This window comes from Ranitomeya imitator, chromosome 1 (genome assembly GCF_032444005.1).
Source record: "Ranitomeya imitator isolate aRanImi1 chromosome 1, aRanImi1.pri, whole genome shotgun sequence".
NCBI lineage: Eukaryota > Metazoa > Chordata > Amphibia > Anura > Dendrobatidae > Ranitomeya > Ranitomeya imitator.
The window spans coordinates 406,867,243-406,885,035 of record NC_091282.1 but is presented as its reverse complement, the minus strand read 5'-3'; the positions used below and the strand labels follow the sequence as shown (position 1 = coordinate 406,885,035).

General features: G+C 46.6%; 1 protein-coding gene across 1 annotated transcript in view; it reads right to left on the bottom strand.

The window, feature by feature from the left end:
* GKAP1 (G kinase anchoring protein 1) overlaps positions 1-16,794 on the bottom strand; it is a 60,887-nt gene extending 44,093 nt beyond the window's left edge. Inside the window, exons 1-4 of the mRNA XM_069762734.1 lie at positions 16,651-16,794; positions 14,908-14,976; positions 8,896-9,116; positions 674-814 (exon numbers count right to left, since the gene is read on the bottom strand). Coding sequence (XP_069618835.1) covers positions 674-814; positions 8,896-9,114 — 360 coding nt within the window. The 5' untranslated portion in view covers positions 9,115-9,116; positions 14,908-14,976; positions 16,651-16,794. The remainder of the gene's footprint in view (positions 1-673; positions 815-8,895; positions 9,117-14,907; positions 14,977-16,650) is intronic.
* Positions 16,795-17,793: the final 999 nt, after the last annotated feature.

Here is a 17,793-nt window from a genome sequence, read left to right as displayed (position 1 = left end):
CGTTTTGCCACGATCAATCAGCGACTTGGATTCCATGACAGACAGAGGCCACGACCAATGAATATCCGTGACAGACAGAAGGACAGACAGAGACAGAAGTGACCCTTAGACAATTATACAGTAGATGCTACTCTTCCCTGCTTGTTACTTTCATCTCTGTAGCAAGCGATGGCACCTGCTACGGATGAGGATCTTTGGACTCAAATCAATAATTCACCAGTAAAAGTACGAGTGCTAAGGCTCCAGACATATAAGCCGATTTTTCTGTTACATGTTTGGCCTCTGATCTCTCGTATTGCACTGGTGATTTACTGAGGCGAGCTCAAAAAGTCCTCAGTAGACATCAGTGGAACGATTAGAAGGACTCCGTCCATCAGCCAGGTCATTAGTCTCTAGTCGCTGGGCGTGAGCTCTCAGGATCGCTTAGCTTCCAGGATCCTCGGCACAGCTTTGATTAGTCAGGGCTGGCGGGACATCATCTGTTTGTCTTTCTGCAATGATGAACTTTTGTCCATTTGGTAACCCCTATACCATATACTTAGTTATATCGGTTAAGCTGTATATGTACACTTGCTTTTGTCACTTTTACTATATGACCTTTCGGGTTCAGGATATTTTCTATATTGTAAATGCACAAGAATACTTATGTCAGCATGGGCTTTTATTCAGGTACCTGTTCATCCTTCTGTCGCCACTGCTGCCAATCTTCTTCTTGAGACTCCTTAGGCAGGCTGTGTACTGCGGAATTCGGCTGAGACCCACCACTGGTGTGTGAAGACTTTTGTGGAATTTTTTTAAAGGCAAGGTTCCGGAGCTGTAAAATATTAAAAAGCAGAACATAAAACTTGTCTTACAGGGGCACTACCAACTCTCACATTTATGGCATATCCATAGGATATGTGGGGGAAATCACATCTTTATTGAGAAAATTACTGTGTTCCTGTGCGGTTGGCAGGAGTGTCAAAACAACGTATCCGCACACATCCGCATGTCCTGCGTACCCAATGTTAAAGATAGGTACGCAGGACGCATGCAGAAGTATGCGGAAGTAGGCGTGGCATAGTGGAGGACGTACGCAGCCCTCCACAAAGCCCCCGAACACTAATGTGAGCTTAGCCTAAGACAAATGTCTGTCCAGCCTCTGTTTAAAGACTTCCATTGAAGGAGAACTCACCACCTCTCGAGGCAGCCTGTTCCACTCACTGATCACCCTCACTGTCAAAGTTTTTTCAAATATCTAATCTGTATCTTCTCCCTTTCAGTTTCATTGCTCCACATGTTTCCATGTGCAAATGAGAAGAAGGATGATCCCTCTAAACTGTGACATCCCTTCAAATATTTGTAGACCACTATTAAGTCTCTTCTTAGCCTTCTATTTTGCAAGCTAAACATTCCCAGATCCTTTAACCGTTCCTGGTAGGACATACTTTGCAGTCCGCTCACCATCCTAGGAACTCTTCTCTGAACTTGCTCCAGTTTTTCCATGTTTTTAAAATGTGGTGCCCAGAACTGGACACAATATTCCAGATGCGGCCTGACCAAGGAGGAGTAGAAGGGGATAATTACTTCACAGTCTCTATGCTTCTCTATAAATCCTAGAACTGTGTTTGCCTTTTTGCTGCTGCATCACACTGTTGACTCATGTGCGGTCTATGATCTATTAGTATACCCAAGTCTTTTTCACATGTGCCGTTGCTTAGTTCTATTCCTCGCATTCTGTGCTTAGTGCTTAGTTCTATTCCTCGCATTCTGTCGATGTAATTTTCAATTTCTTGCCCAGATGTAGAATCTTGCATTTCTACCTGTTAAATACCATTCTATTAGTCACTGCCCATTGTTCAAGCTTATCTAGACCCTTTGGAATCCTCTCTGGCTTCTCTAGCGTTAGCTATTCCTCCTAGCTTTGCACTGTCTGCAAATTTGATCAGTTTACCTTCAGTTCCTTTATCTAGATCAGTGTTCCCCAACTCCGGTCCTCAAGAGCCACCAACAGGTCATGTTTTCAAGATTTCCTTAGTATTGTCCAGGTGATAGTTGCATTACCTTCACAGGCAATAATTCCATCACCTGTGAAATACTAAGGAAATCCTGAAAACATGAAATGTTGGTGGCTCTTGAGGACTGGAGTTGAGGGAACACTGATCTAGATCATTTATAAAATATTTTGAACACTACTGGTACCAAGACAGAGCTCTGTGGTACCCCACTTGAAACACTCTTCCAATTGGACGTGCAACCATTTATTACCACTTTGAGTATGATCACTGAGCTAGTTCTGAATCCACCTAACCATAGCCACGTCAAATCACATATTTGGTCATTTTTTCAAAAAGGATAGTATGAGATTCTTTATCAAATGCTTTTCAGAAGTCAAGATATAGTATATCTACCGCCTGATCTAACCAGTCAGTGACTCCATCACAGAAGGAAATTAGATTAGTCTGGCATGACTGGTTTGCTGCAAACCCATGCTGGCTCTGGTTAATTACTATATTGTTCAAAGATCTTTCTTGGTATAGAAGTAAAGGTACCGTCACACTTAGCGACGCTGCAGCGATACCGACAACGATCCGGATCGCTGCAGCGTCGTTGTTTGGTCGCTGGAGAGCTGTCACACAGACCGCTCTCCAGCGACCAACGATGCCGGTAACCAGGGTAAACATCGGGTTACTAAGCGCAGGGCCGCGCTTAGTAACCCAATGTTTACCCTGGTTACCATCGTTAAAGTAAAAAAACAACCACTACATACTTACCTACCGCTGTCTGTCCTCGGCGCTGGGCTTCTCTGCTCTGGCTGTGAGCACAGCGGCCGGAAAGCAGAGTGGTGACGTCACCGCTGTGCTTTCCGGCTGCCCGGCGCTCACAGCCAGAGCAGAGAAGCAGAGCGCCGGGGACAGACAGCGGTAGGTAAGTATGTAGTGGTTGTTTATTTTACTTTAACGATGGTAACCAGGGTAAACATCGGGTTACTAAGCGCGGCCCTGCGCTTAGTAACCCGATGTTTACCCTGGTTACCAGCGAAGACATCGTTGAATCGGCGTCACACACGCCGATTCAGCGATGTCTGCGGGAGATCCAGCGACGAAATAAAGTTCTGGCCTTTCTTCCCCGACCAGCGATATCACAGCAGAGGCCTGATCGCTGCTGCCTGTCACACTGGACGATATCGCTAGCCAGGACGCTGCAACGTCACGAAACGCTAGCGATATCGTCCAGTGTGACGGTACCTTAAGGCTCACTGGCCTGTAATTTCCTGGCTCCAACTGCTTTCCTTTTTTGAAGATAGGGACGACATTTGCCCTTCTCCAATCTTCGGGGACATCTCCTGTTTTCCAGGATTTTTCAAAGATTCTTGCTAGTGGTTCTGCAATTTCCTCTGCTAAATTTCAGGGAATCCCCACATGTAATCAAGCAGGCTAGTAGCTGTAAATCAATCAGCTGCAGCAATGAAAACTAAATCTCCGAGCAGTCAAATACTCGGAGGTCACCCGAGCAACGAGTACACTCACTCATCACTAGTGAAGATCAGTTGATGACAATTGCTTTCTTAGATACACAGATGCAAAACAGGAATTTAAAAGTTTGTCCTTCTCCACATCATTTTTGACAACTTCACCCTTTTCCTCCTGTAAAAATCCTACAGCATCTTTGACTTTTTTTACTTTTGACATACCACCAAAAACAGGATTTTTGGTTGCTTACCGTAAAATCTGTTTCTCGGAGCCTTCATTGGGGGACACAGGAACCATGGGTGTATGCTGCTGCCACTAGGAGGCTGACACTATGCACAAAAAAAAGTTAGCTCCTCCTCTGCAGTGTACACCCCACCGACTGGCATTATGCACTTCAGTTAGTAAGAAAGCAGTAGGAGAAAAATAATAAGGTTGAAACATATCCACAAACATGAGAACTGTAAGGCTAAGTGCACACGTTCAGGATTTCTCGCAGAAAATTCCTGAGAAAACCGGACATTTTCTGCAAGAAATCCGCATGCGTTTTTGCAGCGATTTTGCCGCGTTTATTTCCGGACACTTCCCAATGCATTTAGTAGTGGGAAATCCGCAAAAAAAAACGCAAAATTAATGAACATGCTGCGGTTTTTACCGCGATGCGTTTTTTTTGCGGAAAAAAACGCAACATGTGCACAAAACATGCGGAATTCATTCTAAATGATGGGATTCTTATTGTATGCAGTTTTTTGCGCTTTTATCGGGAAAAACTGCGAAAAAAACGCAAAAAAACTGCAACGTGTGCACACAGCCTAAATGTGAGAACAGTCATAGGACACAGAACAACCAAAACTGAATAACATGGGAGGGTGCTGTGTCCCCAATGAAGGCTCCGAGAAACAGATTTTACGGTAAGCAACCAAAAATCCTGTTTTCTCTATCGCCTGTCATTGGGGGACACAGGACCATGGTACGTCCCAAAGCAGTCCTTGGGGTGGGAAAACAGACTTCCATCAGGTCAGAGGACTCACCACTGCCACCTGCAAGATCCGTCTGCCTAGGCTGGCGTCCGCAGAAGCGTAGGTATGGACCTTCTAAAATTTGGCAAACGGGGGGATGGAAGACCAGGTTGCAGCTTTGCAAATCTGTAGGGCGGAAGCCCTGTGGTGCACCGCCCAGGAGGCGCCAACTGCCCGGGTAGAGTGAGCCTTTATCCCAGGAGGGGGCACTCTGTTCTTGACCCGGTAAGCCTCCAAAATTGCCGTTCTGATCCAACGAGCAATAGTCGCCTTGGAAGCCAGCAGGTCTCTACGCGTGCCATCAGGAATTACGAAAAGAGAATCCGTCTTCCGGAAAGCAGCCGTTCTAGCCAGGTAGATCCTCACTGCTCTTACAAGGTCCAGCTTGTTCAACGATCGCTCCAGGGGATGAGTCGGAGCTGGACAAAAGGAAGCAGAAAAATGTCCTCGTTGAGGTGGAAGGTGGAAACTACCTTAGGAAGGAAGGAAGACGGAGGCCTGAGGACCACCTTGTCCTGGTGGATAACCAAGAAAGGAGGTTGGCAAGAAAGTGCCGCCAACTCGGAAATGCGGCAGGTAGCAGTGATGGCCACAAGAAAGGCCACCTTCCAAGATAGAACTGACAAGGAAACCTCCATGGGAGGCTCAAAGGGGAACCCCTCAGAACGTCCAGCACAAGATTTAAATCCCATGAATCCACAGGGGCCCTTTACCGAGTGACAGCATGCGCTACTACTTGAAGGAAGGTCTTAACCTGTGGCCGAGAAGATAACATCTTCTGAAAAAGCATAAAGAGCACAGAAACCTGGCCCTTTAGTGAACTAAGAGCAAGGCCTGAATCCAGTCCCGCCTGAAGGAAGGCCAAAATGGAAGGCAGGGAAAAGGACAGAGGTGAAACTCGGTTGGACTTGCACCAACGGAAGTAAGCCTTCCAGGTGCGATAGTATATCCTGGAAGACGAAGGATTCCTTCCCTGGATCATGGTGTGAATCACTCGGTCCGAAAGGTCAGACGCTCTTAGAACTGCGGTCTCAACAGCCACGCCGTTAAACAGAGCGACCGAGAATTCGGGTGGCAGATCGGACCCTGAGACAGCAGATCGGGCCTGTCTGGAAGGCGAGGTGAGGAAAAAGTACCAGTCCCCTGACCCTCAAGATGGCTATCAGCGCCGCCATGGTCTTCGTGAAAACGCAGGAATCAGTGATGTCCCGGGAAAATCAGGACATGGAGGTAGGCGACCTGAATATCTATGGAACACAGAAATTCTTGAGCCTCCATGGAAGCAATTACTGAACGAAGGGATTCCATCCTGAAGTGTCTGAGACGAACTCTCCTGTTCAGCAATTTGAGATCCAGAATGGGACGAACCTTGCCGTCTTTTTTCGGTACCACAAAAAGAGTGGAATAGAAACCTGTGAACCATTCTTTTTCTGGGACGGGAACGATTACTCCAGGCTTTGAGGAGAGAAGCGATGGCTGCAAAGAAACCCGGAACTAGAGCGGGATCTCTTGGAGGTCGGGATTCGAAGAAACGATCCCGGGGTCTTGAAACGAACTCTATTTTGTATCCCGAGGATACAACTTCCCTGACCCATGCTTCCTCTACTGAGGAGATCCAGACGTCCATAAAGAAGAGGAGACGGCCACCCAGCCTGGGAAGTGGGCTGGGGTCTTGCCGTGAGTCATGCTGAGGTGGATCTTCGAGTCCTAGACCTGGAGATCTACCCTGGGGGTAGCGAGAGCGCCAGGAAGGAGTGGATGTAAAGGAAAACGTCTTCTCTTGACGTGCCTGTGGCTCTGTTGCTGCTGGGAAAAGGAGTTTGACGTCGCGAAGCGTCGAAAAGACCGAAAGGACCGACATTGCCGTCTAGGAGGGCGACGAGGTTTAGACTTGTGCCCCCGGTGGCGTCCTTAATGATTTGGTCCAGCTTAGAACCAAAGAGACGTGAACCCTGAAAAGGCATGCTGGTAAGGGACTTCTTAGAAGACAAATCCGCCTGCCAGGCCTTGAGCCAAACGGTCCGACAGATGGCAACAGCATTGCTGGACACCTGAGCTGCAAAAGACGTGGCATCCAGGGAAGCGGAGACCAAGTATTCACCCGCATGAGAAATCTGGTTGGCAAGCTCCGCCAGCTGTCCAGGTGGGGTCCCATCTAGAATGCCCCAACGGAGTTGTTTGACTCATTTGGAAATGGATTTTAAAACCCAAGTGGAAGCAATGGCCGGGCAAAAGTAGACGCAGCTGTTTCGAAGGCTGACTTCACAAAGGATTCTATGACTATCGTTAGAATCTTTCAGAGATGCTCCGCCAGAAAGCGGAAGGACTGTGTTGGTCACCGAGGGAGGAGCAGTCCAATTAGCGGTGAGCTCCGGAGAAAAAGGATATAAAACGCGAAGGTACTTTCCTCTCTGAAGGCGTCTGGTCAGATTCTCTTTTTCTCTGGTCAGGATCTCCTCGAATTCAGGGTGAGGAGCAAAGACCTTGGAAGGTGGCTTCGACCATCTAAACAAAACCGTCTGACCCGCGCGTTCCATCGAGGAATCTTTGATGCCACAGGTCTGGTTGATTGCTCCAATGAGGCTCTGAACCATATCCCTCATGTTAGCGATTTGGTCAGAATGCAGCTCCAAAACGTCCCTCTGAAGGTGCGTCCGAGAACGCCTCGCCTGACTCGGGGAAGAGGCCTGGGAAGAAACTGACCACTGAGATGGACCGTGAGGCGAGATGGAACGGGAAGAGGATTCGGACCGGCGCTCCTGTCTGGACCCTTTACGGCCTATCTTGGCAGGCTCAGACGGGGCTTCCTGAGACCCGCTGGCTACCGCGGAAGTCTGCAAGGTCAACTTATCAAGAACGGACACCGGTTCTGGGATACCCAGGTGAGATCCGCCACAGATTAAGACAGAGGAAGCCCACCCTGGGATAGGGGCCTCACTCTCACTCGGGGCAGAGCGGTGGGTAAGGTGTCTGACAAAAGCAGAGGAAAAGTATCAGTCTGCAGTGCAGAGCTACTCATGGCAGATGTCCTGTGGATAGCTTCGGCTGTAGAGGATGGAGGAGGTCGTCAGGGAAAGCAGGTCCTGTAGGAGGAATCACCGCTGGGTCCACACACCGGGAATGGTGACTGTAGATGAAGCAGTGCAAAAAACGCGCGCAAAGGTGGAAAGACCTGCTCTCTGAAGTCCGCAGCACGAGCCAAGAGGCGCTGAAGCTGCACGAATGAGGGTACAAAGATGGCGCCGGCTGCAGTCTGTGCTGAGGCTGGGAGGAGTGGGCGGGGCTAAGCACCAGAGAGAACAGGGGAAGACGGGCAGAAGAAAAGCCCGCCGGAAAGAGGATGGGGGACGGAGCCATAACGCCACACTAGGCCCCGACAGAAGCCGGGCCCTAAATTAGACCCCGGTGGCCGGTGGGAAGGGAAGCCGCGGCGTGGAGGCCCTGCAAGGCTAGCCCACCCGAAGGAGAGCGGGGGGCAGAGGCACTGCGCCGGACTGGATTAGAGCCCGGTGACCGCCATGGGGGGGTGGGGGGGGAAAGGGACGGTGCGGAGTATATAATACTTTATTTAATTAATGATAAAAAGGTACATATCTAACAACATTAAACACATAGAGGGTTAGGGTAGTCACAGGTTCACCGGCAAAAAATACATGTCAGAACGTAAAGTGCATAGTGCCCAAAGTTTTAATGGGAAGCCTTCCCCAGAAACATATATCCACTAGCGTCAGGGATTACTACATAATTGTAGCGCAATAAAGTTATAGTATTATTTTGGGGAGCTTACCCATCAGCATACCTGATGACAAAGGCTGATCATGTGTCAGCAAATGATATATATAATTGATATTTTCAACACTAACAATTTCTCTAATAGAAATATTTACACCCTAATCTGTTTCCAAGCACTTTATATTGTGTCAGAGAGATAACTTACTTCTGTCCAGGTATTTGGCATAGAAAGGGTTAGGGATCTCCGACAGGGCGGAGACATGAGAAGGCTTCTCCTCACTAGAGAAGTCTTTTGCATATTTAATCTAAGATCAATATTCCCCGATGGTTTGTACCTGCGCCGCGATATTATGTGCAGTTACTAGGTAATTCTTTTGGCTTATCGATTGTTTTCTATTTCTTGTCTTGTTTTAGAATGTATTTGATTTTATTTTTGATTAGTTTTAATGTCATGTGACTACTTATCCTATCGGATTCATTCATTGTGGATTTTGGGTAAATGAGAAACTTCCCATCAGGCCTTGAGGAAGAACGCTGTTAAGAGTTCGAAATACGTTGTTGTTTCCTGCTCCCCACCTTTAGTACTGAATGTCATGGGCCTTTTAAAATGTTTGAATAAATTTCATATGTTTTAACATCATCCAGAAGGTGGACCACTTTCTCATACACTACTGACACCCATCATACATACATACCTCATTAGCCTCACTCTGTTGCTGTTCCTTCTTTTTCCTCCTTTTCTCCCTCTTTTTCTCATTTGCATTGTTCTTTCCTCCTGCAGCAGGTCCTCGCAGTTTTCCTGCACCGCGGCTGTTCTTTGTCTTCTCAGAGTCAGAATCACTGCTGCTGTCTACCTTCAGCAGGGCAAAGCGGGAGGCAGTGGTGGGGACGAAGCTCACTACAGCGGAAGCCATTACTAGAGAGAATAGCACCAAAAAGAAATAAAACAGCAATCATTATACTTTACTGTGGCATAATGCTGAAAATACAAGACATGTTGAGGAAGCCCAAGAGTATACAGACAGGACAGCAGGGGATCACAGCTGAATCTTTTTGTGAGATAAAACATTAAAACATGCAGGGAAATGTTTTACCTCACAGAAAGAATCAGCTGTGATTCCCTGCTGTATTATCTGTATACTCTCTGTGGCTTCCCCCATGCCCAGGAGCTGTGGTATGATCAGACCATGTTCATGCATGGTCAGACACAGCCATTACACAGCAGGGGCACATTTATAAGATTATCTCAGCACAGGAACATTTTTTTTAATTTTTAACACATGTACATATAAATGAGTTTTTCACCTCCGTGTTTGTAAGCTAAAACTATGAGTGGGTGATAAAACAGAAGTGGTGACGTGTCCCTATTATACTTTTCCTCTGATTGTCCTACTCATGGTTTTGGTTTACACATACTGGAGGTAAAATACTGACCAAATATTGATGGTGTGAATGTGGCCTAAAGGAACCTGTCACATTGTACATTCAGCCCAATCTGTGGACAGTATGGTATAGAGAAGAAGCTGAGCAGAACGATATGTAGGTTTAAAATTCACTAGAACTTATAATTTACTCATTGATATCCCTGGTGTATGGATATGAGTCCAGTGGGTGGTCCTACTAATGATTGACAGCTATCTCTGCATGTACAGTCATATAGAGAAGACTGTCAATCACTGAATAGGAACGCCCACTGGACTCATATGCACACTAACAACATGGAGATCAATTAATAAAATTCAAGTTTTACTGAAACTCTTCCTACAAAAATGTACATCAGTATTACCAGCTCCTCCTGCTCTATGTCATCTTGCCTGCAGATCAGATACCATTTACACCATGACAGGTTCCCTAGTATTAAAAGAAGTCATCCATTCTTCCTCTGTGTGACTGTTCATTGCTCCTGCATTGGATACCAGTGCACACAGCCTGCAGCACTGTCATTATCTTCTTCACACACAGAATAAGGGAATTAGCACGCTAAGTATTTTGTGCAGAAATTTCTGCATCTCTTGGCAGGAAAAGCGCAGCGTAAAATAAGCACATTTTTGATGCAACTTTTACTTGTGTTTTTGTTGCAGATTTTCCCAACTCATTAGTATGGCCAGAGTCACACTAGTGTATCACATCGGATGTGATATCCTAATGACCCTCGGCTTTGGCTTTGCTGCGAGCATGCTCTGTTATCTCAAAAGTCAGGTTCAGAGCACAGGTTTGGAGGAAATGGAGAAATTAACTTCTCCTCTGCTGCCGGTGGGAACTACACTGCACTCGGGTGATATCTGAGAGGGGTGCAATGTTTCACATGCACCCATAGACTTATATGGGTGCGTGCAATCTAAATATCGAGATCCGATAGGAGCAAAAAACAAAAATGCCATTGAGAACAAAAGCATAGGATTAAAGTGATACGAATGCCATGCGATTTTTAACCCCTTTCCAACCTGTGACAGCGTAGGCGTCATGAAAGTCGGTGTCAATCTGACCTGTGATGCATATGCTGTGTCACAGAATGATCACGTCCCTGCAGGTCGGGTGAAAGGGTTAACTGAAATTTCACCCGACCTGCAGGGACAGGGTGAGTGGTACTTCAGCCCAAGGGGGGGAGGCTTCGCCCCCCCTCCCCCCGTGGCTACGGGCGCTCTGATTGGCTGTTGAATGTGACGTTTCACTTTCAAATCAGAGCAATCGTAATATTTCACCAATGAAAATTGGTGAAATATTACAATCCAGCCATGGCCGATGCTGCAATATCATCGGCTATGGCTGGAGACCGCGATCTGCCCTGGCCACCGATCCACCGCCCCCGTCCTGTTTTCTGCTGTCCTCCGCTCCCCTCCATCCTCCTGTCCACTCCCCCCGCAGTCCGATCTCGCTCCCCCCCGTGGTCCGATCCCACCCCCGCATGCACAGTGCATCCGCCGAATTTGCTGGCCGGCAGATTCATTCCAGGTACATTTTGATCGCTGTGATGGGTTCTATCACAGTGATCAAAATAAAAAAATAAATAAATAACCCCCCCTTTATCACCCCTATAGGTAGGGACAATAATAACAAAGAAAATATATTTACTTTTATTTTTCCACTAGGGTTAGGGTTAGAACTAGGGTTAGGGTTAGAATTAGGGTTTGAATTAGTGTACGTGCACACGGTGCGGATTTAGCTGCGGATCCGCAGCAGATTAGCCGCTGCGGATTTGTAGCAGTTTTCCATCATGTTTACAGTACCATGTAAACCTATGGAAAACCAAATCCGCTGTGCCCATGGTGCGGAAAATACTGTGCGGAAACGCTGCGTTGTATTTTCCGCAGAATGTCAATTCTTTGCGCGGATTCCGCAGCGTTTTACACCTGTTCCTCAATAGGAATCCGCACAAAAAACACTGGAAATCCACGGTAAATCCGTGTGTTTAGGCACACAGGGGCTCTCCAAAAAAAGTCAAATGGCGCTCCTTCCCTTCCGAGCCATGTCGTGCGCCCAAACAGTGGTTCCCTACCCCCCCCCCACACACATATGGGGTATCGGCGTACTCAGAGCAAATTGTACAATAACTTTCGGGGTCCAGTTTCTCCTTGTACGCTTGGGAAAATAAAAAAAATTGTTGCTAAAAGCATTTTTGTGACTAAAAAGTGAAATGTTCATTTTTTCCTTCCATGTTGCTTCTGCTGCTGTGAAGCACCTGAAGGGTTAATAAACTTCTTGAATGTGGTTGAGGGGTGCAGTTTTTAGAATGGTGTCACTTTTGGGTATTTTCAGCCATATAGACCCCTCAAACTGACTTCAAATGTGAGATGGCCCCTAAAAAAAATGGTTTTGTAAATTTTGTTGTAAAAATGAGAAATCGCTGGTCAAATTTTAACCCTTATAACTTCTTAGCAAATAAAAAAAAAATAGTTTTCAAAATTGTGCTGATGTAAAGTAGACATGTGGGTAATGTTATTTATTAACTATTTTGTGTCACATAACTCTCTGGTTTAACAGAATAAAAATTCAAAATTTGAAAGTTGCGAAATTTTTGCCAAATTTCTGATTTTTTCACAAATATACGCAAAAAATATTAACCTAAATTTACTACTAACATGAAACCCAATATGTCACGAAAAAACAATCTCAGAACCGCTAGGATCCATTGAAGCGTTCCTGAGTTATTACCTCATAAATGGATACTGAAGCCTACAACCTGCAGTGATCCCCAGTCTACTCAACCGCCACATGACCAGCTCTACCCTCACCTAGTGTATCCTCACCCATCCCCTGCAGACTGTGAGCCCTCGCGGGCAGGGTCCTCTCTCCTCCTGTACTTGTGTATGCCTTGTTTTACTCCTGTTTATTGTACTTGTCTATATTTGCCCCGTTCACATGGAAAGCACCATGGAATAAATGGGGCTATAAAAATGAATAATAATAATAAAATACTGGTCAGAATTGCAAAAAATGGCCAGGTCATTAAGGTCAAAATAGGCTGGATCATGAAGGGGTTAATCAGGTTGCATTTGTCCAATTTAATACAAGTGGGAGCTAGCCCTATGTGCGAAATCTGCAGTAACAATGTTAAAGAACTGACATGCTGCAGATTCAAATCTGCAAAGCACAAATAATCAGTGTGACTTCAGAATTCTCATTCTCTTGGCTGGCATCAAGAAAACCCATCAGGCTCTGTGACAAATCCACATATTGTGCACAGGCCCTAACCCAGATACAATAAAGAGGCTGTCTACGGAATATTATTCTTTTTTTTTTTTTAACCAAATGGTCAGACTGATCAACCCCCCTACCCCCCAGAAACAAACTGAAAGTCATATATCCCTTACCAATTCCCTGCCACTCCCACAACACCTGATCCTGTCCCTCTCAGTGATCCACTACAGGAAGATTGACTGCAGTGGTCACAGGTCGCCGTATAGAGAGATCATCACCTCTGTAGGTAGCAGAGTGTGCGGTAGGTTTAAATACATTAAATCGCTGCAGCATGGTGCTGGTGTTAGCTCTTACTTGTCTCTGTCCAGTTGGAAGTAACAGGCGGTTAGTTCCTTCTCAGAAGACTCTTGGAGGATTGCTAGCGTCACATCTCCGTTGTCTTCCCCTCATTCGTCTACCCTCTCTGTTTTAGCTGTAGTGCGGACTCAATAGTGCCCACCTCATCCCCTCCCTAACCAGGGCCTATCGCTAGGGTCAGGCAGGGATTAGGTTACTGCTTGGCGATGGGCGCAGAACCTATATAGGGACGGTTAGGGAAGAGAGGGCAATTATAAATCTGCCTAGGCAGTCTCTACTTCCCTATTGTTTGGGTACCCCCTTTCCTCTCCCTGTTGTTGTGCACTTACTTATCCTTCATCCAGCATGACAACTAAATGGTGGGGAGGCTGAGCATATACAACACCACTTTCTTCAAGACAGGCCTGATCAGCAAGTTATCCCACTAGACCTTAAGCAGCTTGGATTGCGTGCCCCTCCACTCTTCCTCCAGACTCTGGAACCTTGATTTACAAGGTCTACAGTAGTGTGAAGTTTCCACAATCAGTGATGGTTTGGGGGCCATGTCATCTGCTGGTGTAGGTCCACTGTGTTTTATCAAGACCAAAGTCAGCGCAGCCGTCTACCAGGACATTTTGAAGCACTTCATGCTTCCCTCTACCGACAAGCTTTTTGGAGATGGAAGTTTCATTCTCCAGCAGGATTTGGCACCTGTCCACACTGCCAAAAGTACCAATACCTGGTTTAAAAACAACATTATCACTGTGCTTGATTGGCCAGCAAACTCACCTGACCTTAACCCCATTTAGAATCTGTGGGGTATTGTCAAGAAGATGAGAGACACCAGACCCAATAATGCAGATGAGCTGAAGGCTGCTATCAAAGCAACCTGGGCTTCCATAACACCTCAGCAGTGCCAGAGGCTGATCGCCTCCATGCCACGCCGCATTGATGCAGTAATTGATGCAAAAGGAGCCCCGACCAAGTATTGAGTGCATTTACTGAACATACATTTCAGTAGGCCAACATTTCAGATTTAAAAATAATTTTTCCAGCTGGTGTTAGAATACTTTATAAGGGTATGTCACCACGGTTAGTAGTCAGCAGCGCTTTGGACGCAGCACATGTCCGCTCCGTCCAAAGCACTGCCGGCTTTCGAACGCAGGCGATTCCGCATGTGTTCAATGAACAATGCGGAATCACCACGCCCAATGCATTGTACGGGTTGACATTTATCTTGCGGAGACTGAGCATCTCTGCAAGATAAAGAGACATGCTGCGGTCTGGAAAGACGTGCCGCATGTCCGTCTCCGCAAGGATTTCTTGACGTCCCATCCACTATGCTGTAACATCTGTCCGCTGTGGGATGGACGCTGTGGATGTACACAGCGTCCAACCCGCAACATTTACCGACCGTGGGAACATACCCTAATTTACTGAGATAATGACTTTTGGGTTTTCATTGGCTGTAAGCCATAATCAACATTAACAGAAATAAACACTTGAAACAGATCACTCTGTTTGTAATGACTCTATATAATATAGCAGTTTCACTTTTTATATTGAACTGAAATAAATTAACGTTTCGATGATATTCTAATTGTGTGAGAAGCACATGCATACAATATGTATATTATATACACACACACTTAATACATAACTCATACCTGTATAACCACCTAGAGCTGTAAAAGAAAAAACTTTGTATTCTCGCTAGTTAACCAATTGCTTACCTAGAGAAGTGAACAGTAGTTTGTCTGTGCTCTGGTGGTGACTGAAGGGCTCAGAGCCAAGTTTCCAATCTAGAGAAAGAAGCACAACCTATGTGAGATATAGCACCAAGCTTATCTGTGCAGAATTCCTAATAAAAGGAGTAGCATGTGACTTAAAGGGGCTGTCCGCAACTAAACAGCCCTTTATAGATGGCCCCACGCTCCTCCAGCCCTCAGTCTATATGAAAACAAGGAATATTTGGCTTCTTTTGATTGACTGCAGTGGTCACGTGACATTCTGCACATCAGCAGAACAGGGGAGCATGAAGGGCCCAGAGTGGAAGTACGGCGTCAGTCCAGGAGGTAAGTGGGGATTTCTTTTTTTTAAATTCAGCACCCTGCGGTCAGTAAAAGGACTGTCAGCACAGAATCACTGTTCAAACCAAGTCCTGCCGTTCGGTGCTTCACGGCGGGGCCAATCATTTATATACACCTCCCACCGGCTTGTTTTCCCTCTGTCTCCACCCCCCTCTTCTATGACTGACAGCGCTGGCTTCATAGGGTCGTAGAAAGGAAGACATAGATGGAAAACTAGCAGGTGGGAAGCTGTATATAAATGACCGGCACCGCCGTGAAGCACCGAGCACCTGTACTTGGTTTGAACAGTCATTTTGTGCTGACAGTGTCCCTTTAATTCCGTGGATTTTTTTTTCTTGCAGCGGTGCCAAAAACTCATAGGGTTTGACTACACAGGGCAGGTGCACTGCCAGCATTTGTGGGCAGCATACTAAATTTACAGCGGAAAATGTACTAAATGTCATCCCTCAGTACAGAGGAGTCTGCAGGGGAACCAGACAGGCGCTGGAGAATTTACTAAGGGCTCATTCACATTTGCGCAGAAATCAGATGAGTGCAATCTGATAAATTAAAAAAAAAAAATCAGATTGCACTCGGGCCAGTGTTATTCAGTGGGGCCGTGCAGATCGGGGTATTTTTTCTCAGCTATATTCGGCATGACAAAAAAAAAAAAAAAGGAATCGTAGCATCCTACATGCCACACGGATACATTACAATTCTATAGCATCTGGAACTGTAAATGGTTAATAGCTGTTGTGTACGGACAGCACACGGATGACAGGAGAATCACTCACCTGGATGACAATGGGACGGACTGTTATTCACAGCGTGAGCGAACACATTCAAGTCTATAGGTGCGTGTGAAACATCAGACTGCACTTGGATGCCATCGGAGTGCAGTCTGAGGCACCCGCACAGGGTCCATGGAGAAATGTTACTCTCCATGTTCTCCGCACCTGTGCTGAGATTCTGTCACACTATGATGACACTGTGACCCCGGCCTAGATCTCATCCCCACACTACAGCGGGGTCCGCAGGGGACACGCACAGGCGCTGGGGAATGTCAGGTCAGTTTACGCAGAAGATTCAGATTTGCCCCTCTGCCATGATGTATGGGCTGACATATGCAGATCTTGCGGTACAGTGTGCACGTGTGCTGAGCCCAAGGGAAGATGCCCCGGCGTCTGCAGGGCAGTGGCCACCACGTTACACGCCAGGGATGAGGCAGGCTGAAAGCCAAGCCCTGCACAGGGGCCCGAGCACGAAGTGTCACCCTTTCCGAGCCCGTGCCCATATATTCTGGTGACGCTGCCTCTCCAGGCTCCGGAATTAGCAAGTGTCACGTAGTGCGGCACAGGCCCGAGTACACACCGAGCCCTCAGCCGTGCACCGACGGCCCGCTCTCACCTCGGCGACGGTTCTCCACTCAGCGATCAAGAAACTCCCCGCAAGGTAACTAAGCCACCGTCCACAGCTGCTCTCAGCGGCGACACGCACTACGGAAGCCTGCAGGGGACACAAAGCACTGAAAGCAGGAGTGCGAAGAGCTCCGCCTACTCTATACAGAGACGCTGCGAGCTGGAGTGAGGCGGAGCCCGCTGTGCGGTGACGGGGGAGTCTGCGGGCTGACACTGCCTGGACATACGGACTCCGTGTGCTAACGTATGCTAGCATGTACAACAATACGTATACAATGTGGAGGTGTAATATGTACTATGTGGAGGAGGTATCATTCGTATACTATATGGAGATATTAGGCCGGCGTCCCACTAGCGTGTTTTACGGACATAAGAGAGGTGCAGAAAATACGGATTGCACACAGTACAATGATTCTCTATGGCCCAGCTCCTATCTGCCGTATTTTACTGATCCGTAATATACAGTCTTCTACGGCCGTAGAAAATCACAGCATGCTGCGTTTGTCACCGTATTGCGCAAAAAATACGCCAATGAAAGTCTATGGGGGCGAGAAAAATACGGATTACACACGGACCAGCAGTGTGACTTGTGAGAAATACACAGCGGTGTTCTATAGAAAAGCCGGCAATTCAGTGCGGTGTACAGTAAAATCACACTGACAGGTTACAATAGAATAGAGAAAATAAATGTCTACACATAGTACAGGGGTATATATATATATATGTCAGCAGTGAGACACACACTATATATATATATATATATATATATATATATATATATATTAATATTTCATACAGTGCTAGATAGCTTAAAAGGCAGTAATTCAATTGCCGGCTTTTCCTATCTCCTTCAGAAAATATTCTGAAAAGTTCCCAGGCTCGAGTTCATATGAGGACATCCAGCAGAGGGCGCATCACCACGACTCGAGGTAACTACAGGTCATTCATCTACATTCCATTCATTGGCTGGTTTTTACAGGCAGGGGCGGCTGCATTAGCAGAGCTTCTGCTTGTAAAATTAGTTAACCCCTTCAGATGGATTTACAGCGTGGGACGAGACTGATCATCGGAAGGTATAGAATATTGTTGTTTGTTTTCTTTACATTTGCTTCAGGTGACAAAGGTCTTCAGG